This window comes from Megalobrama amblycephala, linkage group LG22, assembly GCF_018812025.1.
Source record: "Megalobrama amblycephala isolate DHTTF-2021 linkage group LG22, ASM1881202v1, whole genome shotgun sequence".
NCBI lineage: Eukaryota > Metazoa > Chordata > Actinopteri > Cypriniformes > Xenocyprididae > Megalobrama > Megalobrama amblycephala.
Window position 1 is genome coordinate 17,294,099 of NC_063065.1, and position 6,412 is coordinate 17,300,510.

The following is a 6,412-nucleotide window of genomic DNA, read 5'->3' on the forward strand; positions in this document are numbered from 1 at the left end:
GACCTGGTACTCTATACTACCAGTACTACAGAAAGATTGGTACCGTTGCATTTTTAAAATTTAAATATCGACTTGGTACCGAAGTGGTGGTACTTTTAACAACCCTAGTACTTACTACATGTTAAATAAATCTGCTGTACCTTAAAACTTAATATAATTTGTATCTTTGTTCTATTGTATTTGTCCCGTGTTTATATATTGTTATCGTGGAACTAAATTTCTCATTACATAAATTGGGTCTTGCATAGATTTTGGTCATATCGCCCACCCCTAGTCGAGTGATGTGATGGTGTAGTATGTAGTTGCATCATAAAGTCAGATTTTTCAGATAATTGGTGGCTGTGTGATGTTTAAGTGATTTGCAGCTTCTTGTAGTTTAAAATGTAATTGTATGATGATACATCTATTTGGTTGGACAGGTACAGGAGGCGCCTCTCTCACGCTGACCTCTCTTTTCTCTCTCTCTCTCACACTCTTGTGCTTTCTCTATTCTTTCTTTTCCTTTCAGGATCCCCTGTCTGGTGGCCATAGTAGCGGAAGTAGCACATCCTCTCTCTCCACCCCTCCTTCTGCGGCCCACAGTCCCCCCCAGCAGCAGGTGAACGGAGTCGGCATGGCCGGGGTGGCCATCCAGCCTGGCAATGCCAACTCGTCCCTGCCTGCCATAGCCGGGGTGACTGGCCTGATGGGCGCTCTGCAAGGGAACCACCTGGCCATAAGTGGCATCGTGGGTGCCCTAAACGGAGTGATCCAAACCTCCCCCAGCATGGCCCAGAACAGCAGCCCCCTGCCCCATCCCTCAGCAGCTACCAGCGCATCTCTACCCATGTCCAACAGTCTCAGTAACAGGTATAAATTGGCACTCATCTTCTTAGTCATTTAATTCTAATATGCTTATTTGTTGCTCAAGAAACATTTATTATTATTATCAATGTTGAAAATGTAGTGCTGCTTAATATTTTTGTGGATTTATTATATAGATAGATAGATAGATAGATATATTTATATACATATACGTACATTGCATTTTTAATTTAAATAAACATTTTATTTCATGAGATTCATCCATATAGCTTGGTACTGCATGTGTGATGCATTCATTTTTGCATAATTTTTTCACATCTTTTCTGCTTTCCTGATCTTTCTTTTGCTTGCGCTTTTTGGAATGCAGCAGCATGACCACTGCGAAAACCAGGTGAGGATTGGCTTGCTTTAGCTTTTTTTTTTTTGGTCCCACACTTGCTCATTTTGTTCTTATGCCTGTTTGTTCTTTCCCCTATATGTTAGTGTTTTTACTTGAGTATACAGAAAGGGTTGTATTTTAATTTATATGTAATACTTTTTTCTGGCCAGGGCCAAGATGTTTTTGAAATGTTAAGCATTGAGTTTTCTTATGGGGCTTATGCACTTGTTTTTGCAGTGCGGCACGGCTTTTCACCGAACAACACAGGCAGATCCTCCTCCATCAGCACCAATTGCAGCAGCTTTTCAACTCCCAGCAGGTCACACCGGTAAGAGAAGCACTTACACACTCTCTGTTTGAGCATTCACAATTCTTCATGTGACTTTCAACATCAGGATAGCCTACATTACAGCTTATTATGGCCATGATCAATCTTATTAGGCAAGATGATGCTGTCTGACCGATTTGTAATTATAATATTTAAGGGCTGATGAGTCCGAAATCATGCATAATTCCAAAAACGAAAATGGAATATACATGTTTGCATACAAAACTCCAAATTATTTTGACAACTCAATGCCACAGAACTCTAAAAGTCACAATGGGTCTTAGGGATGTTAAATTTGTTCTGTTTTTTCCCTAACTGATAACCAACACTCGTTAACCGACAAGATTATGCTAAATTAGAATGAAATTGAATTATAATGAATAAGTGTCTGTGGACCATTGAAAATAAGAAAATCTGTTTAGTTTTAAATGCGCAAATAGCAACATAAAAGTTCAGATATACTCAAGGCAAAGTTCTTTTTCGTTCTTCACTTAGGGGTAAAACAAAGTTTGAAATACGTGACCAGCGATATACTGTTAGCGAACATCCAGTGCCACCCACACTGCTGAGAGCGATGTTTAGATGAATATGCAAATATGTGTTGCATGCTTTTCTCTAAATAATAAAATAAATTCACAACAAATTGAGAAAACAGCAAGCATTTTTTTAATAATAAAGCATAAGAAAAGCATCTGATCAAAGCAACATGGATATGTTTACATGAGCTCTGCACCCCAGTAAAGTCACGTCACATTTGTTTATATAGCACTTTGTACAATATTGCTTAAAATCAATCATCTTTACCATATTCAAACATGAAAAACAGTGTCCGTGTCTCGTTTCATCAAGTACAGCTTCATTTTCTACTATAAAGCAGCTCTCCAGTGTGCTCATGTTTTCACATGTGGCTGTCTGACTTCGACAGACTGAAGAAGAGAAATGAGCTGAAAAAGATACCCACGTGAAAGAAGGTGGAGCTGTAAATGTTTGCTTTGGCAAGCTGTTTTGAACTCCCAAAACTAACTCCAAACGAACTTAGTTTTGGTCTTATTTTGTTTGAAATGAAGTCACAGCAGTTGGTTGTTCGATTTCACTTGAAGCATATTGCGGCCTTAAACAACAGAACATGAGGATTCAAACATTGTCACATCACACACCTGGAGCCCATCTGTGAATGGAGAAAAACAGGACACAATCACATATATAAAAGGAATACATGCACAAAATGTATTTCACTTAAATTAACAGATTAACAAAATGAAATAAAAAAGCTGTGTGACAAGTATTAGGCTATATCCTGAAAGTAAGCGGCATCCTGTTTGTTTATTTTACAAAAGCATGTTTTGTTTTATTGTTCATTTACATAAATAAAAGTAAACCCTTTACAGTATGAATGATGTCTTACTCTTATCTGTATGACCATAGAAGACGGAGTATTTTAAGTTGTATCCGCTGTGGTGTTATTATGCCAAGCACATTTTTGCGCATGTGAAGGATGATGTTTTACGTGGATATTGGAAAGCGAGTGAGGTTCAAAGCCTAGTTTACATAATAAATAATATTGTAAAATAATGCTAAATAAATAGTTAGCATTCAAATATATTTTGCGAATATGGAAAGATTTGGATTTGTGTTGAATGAGTGAGGTTGTCTACGTGAGACCAAAGGCAGTTTTTGTTTCAGCTTTGCTTTAAATGAATGTGCTTTGGCTTGATGTTTATATAGCTACTTTTATTTTTCATTCTTGTTCTGTTCAGAATACCATTACATTTTAAAGGATTTGTTGTGGAGTGAGGGGAACTAAATAGCTTATAGCTATGTTTAAAGGTTTTGTTTATAGTGTTATAAAATGCAACTTATACACACATTATCTGGGGGGTTTCTCAAAAACTCAATTTTATACATGTAGAGCATTTTTATCCATATTTTAAATCATTTAATAGGTCAAAAATCAGTTCACAATTAACCAGATAATTATGAGAATTCCTAATGGGTCTTCCTCGTAAGTGTTTATTTTAGCATCCTGGCACCTTGTAAAAACAACTTGGAATTGCAATTTTGAGGAAACTCTTGCCACTTTTCTGTGCAATATGCATCAGTGTGCCGTCTGTGGGTGTGCCGTCTTTGTCTAGACATCTCATCATACTCTGTTTGTCTGTCTGTCTCTTTAGGAACAGCAGCAGGTTCTGCTCTATCAGTTAATGCAACAACAACAGCAACAGCAGCATCAACAACAACAACAGCAGCAACAACAACAGCAGCAGAATGACATACAGCTGCAGCAGCTGCCAATCAACAGCCTCCTGCCCGGCATGCAGCCATCCATCTCCACAAACCCCTTCCTCGCCATGCACAACGACAACACTCCTAAAACTGGAGTTAGTACTGCAACTATCAAACAGACAAAAGTATTGACACATATGGATTCATTTTGAAATATTCAATATAATATATAAATTAATTATACATTAAAGTGATAAAATAAAAAATATAATAAATGTACTATATATGTGTGTGTATTATATAATAATTATGTAATATAATTATAAAATGTATTATATTTTATATAATTTGTGTTTCATAATTATTGTATATTGGATATATTCATAAAATATATTTAATAAAATGTTATTATTTGATTTATATATTAAGTAGCACTTTAACGATGCTGTGATTATTAAAAGTGTGTACTTGTGTTTTATTCAGAGACTGGGGGAGAAAGCTGTATCTGTGACAGGACAGGAAAAGACCTGATGCAGAAAACAACATTTTGGAGGAGTTCTGCCTTATGGATCCCTCTCATCTGCCCACCCCAAGAGGCTGGCAGTCTGAGCAGCAAGACCAGAACGTTCACCCACCGCACGAAACCTCACCAGCACCAGCCTTGATATGTACACACACACTTGCCAGTTTGATGCCCATCTGGCAAACAACATGCTGCACTGAGTTTGAGTAAATCACTTGCTGTAAACTTACTGGGTCCCATGGGGTCCAAATGACAGGCTCACACACATATGTGCACACAGACACACAGTCTTTCTCACTCTGCCAGTGTGCTGAAAATGACACGCTGGTGCGAGTCTCTGTGGGCGGAAAGTGTAGACCGAGGTGACTGAAGGATGGAGACGCTTCTGGAACAGTATCTGCTCGCCGCTGTTACCTCTCTGTACCCCTTTAACAAGAAACGTGTAACGATAAACTCAATAAAAGCCCTGTCGTATTTGTCCGTCTGTGTATTTAAAGGCGTCACATGTTTCAAAGCTGAAGCGATCGGACATTTGTGCACCATGAAGGCCTTCTCTGCATCCCGATCTTTAGCTTCCCCTGTGAGGAGGCGTCCCAAAGGTCCACAAACTGTCTCACTGACCCTGCTGCACTCTTTGAAGAGCAACTACCTCTCAAGCCAGGACACATAGACCAGGCCCTGAACCCAAGTGCCTGGCCCCATCTCCAAGCTCTCAGCGAGGGGCCGCGTGCTGGAGGCGCTGCCAGTCTCTTCCCTCCCTTCCCCCCTTTTTTTTCCCAGTCGATCCAGTTTTGTGAAATTAATTAATACCAATCGGCGTCACTCAGGCAATACCAGTTCAGAGAGTCACAGATCTCTGCCTGTACAGTGATTACACTGAAGAAGACAAAAACTGATTTCGAATGTTTGCTGCATTGATCATTTTTGAAGCCACCTTTCTATTGTTCTTTTTTATTTATTTGCATTCGTTGCATGTTGGGCGCAAGGTAATATATTTTAACGCTCAACTGGCAAAATGTTTTTATACTACTGTACAAAATTCTCAGCTCTTTTGAGTCTTGTAAACATTTTGATGAACATGTCTGGTGTTTGAAGTTATAAGAAAAGAAAAAAACCTACTTGATAATTTTGTGGTCTTGTAAATATGCCTGTTTTTCCCCTTTTCCTTTTGTTGCTATGTAAATCAACAGATGCATATTGGATTAAGAATAAGCTGTCAGAATAAATAAGATTTAGTTTAGCACACCTTTACCTCTTTTCCGTTGTAAATACATATTTGTGATTCACTTAGTGGTGTGAAGGACTGTTTTAAAGCACTGTCGGTGTGTTCAGATCTTTTTCAACAGGCTTTCCACAAGACTGGTGACTGAATAAAGTGTATTAATTTATTTTTGTATGTGCAGGGACTTTTTTTTTGCACCATTTTATTGATGTGGTTTTATACGTTATTGATGTGGTATGTCCACGTTCTCATGTATCTGTACAGAAATTATGCAAAATCTCTAAAGTTTGTATTTAAAACATCGAAAGTGAAACCACACGAGTCCTGCTTCATATTAAGAAATTCTGAACACTGAGATTGTAGTGTTGCGCTTTTTTCAGTGATAAATTAAAATCTGTTTATAACAATTCTTGCATTTTGCAGTGCCTTTTTTTACTTAGTTTGTTGTAGGTTAGCAGTTCAAAACAGATGGATAGTTACTTTTCTACTGAATTTCAGTATACAAATTGAGTTAGAAATAGAATACAAACTTGCAAACTACTTTTCATTAAAAGAATGACTCATTTGTTATACAGGCTCTTGACAAGTATTCCAATTCTCCAGGTAAAATGAGAAGGAATTACATTAAGTGCAAATGAAATGCTTTTAGATTCTAATTAAAATATCTTTACATAATTTAAAGGGCTAGTACACCCAAAATGAATATTGTCATTTACTTTCCCTCAAGTTGTTTCAAACCTGTGTTTTTCTTTCTTCTGCTGAGCACAAAAGAATATATTTTGAAGAATTAAAACCATTTCAATTCCCATTGACTTTCATTGTATTATTGTCCATACAATGGAAGTCATTGAGAACCCAAACTGGGGTGCGTTTCCCAAAATCATCGTTAGCCAACTTAAAGGGTTCACCCAAAAATTCTGCCATTTATTACTC

The 6,412-nt window shown here is 37.6% G+C and overlaps 1 protein-coding gene across 9 annotated transcripts in view; it reads left to right on the forward strand.

Moving 5' to 3' along the window:
- mllt10 (MLLT10 histone lysine methyltransferase DOT1L cofactor) overlaps nucleotides 1–5,886 on the forward strand; it is a 53,116-nt gene extending 47,230 nt beyond the window's left edge. For 5 of the 9 annotated variants that reach the window (XM_048174989.1, XM_048174993.1, XM_048174994.1 and 2 more), the window contains 5 exons: nucleotides 509–849; nucleotides 1,172–1,195; nucleotides 1,421–1,511; nucleotides 3,683–3,919; nucleotides 4,218–5,886. In XM_048174989.1, coding sequence (XP_048030946.1) covers nucleotides 509–849; nucleotides 1,172–1,195; nucleotides 1,421–1,511; nucleotides 3,683–3,919; nucleotides 4,218–4,265 — 741 coding nt within the window. In that variant the 3' untranslated portion in view covers nucleotides 4,266–5,886. Of the gene's footprint in view, nucleotides 1–508; nucleotides 850–1,171; nucleotides 1,196–1,420; nucleotides 1,512–3,682; nucleotides 3,920–4,217 lie in introns of those variants that run through there. The other 4 variants (XM_048174992.1, XM_048174990.1, XM_048174991.1 and 1 more) reach the window with 4 other exon arrangements.
- Nucleotides 5,887–6,412: the final 526 nt, after the last annotated feature.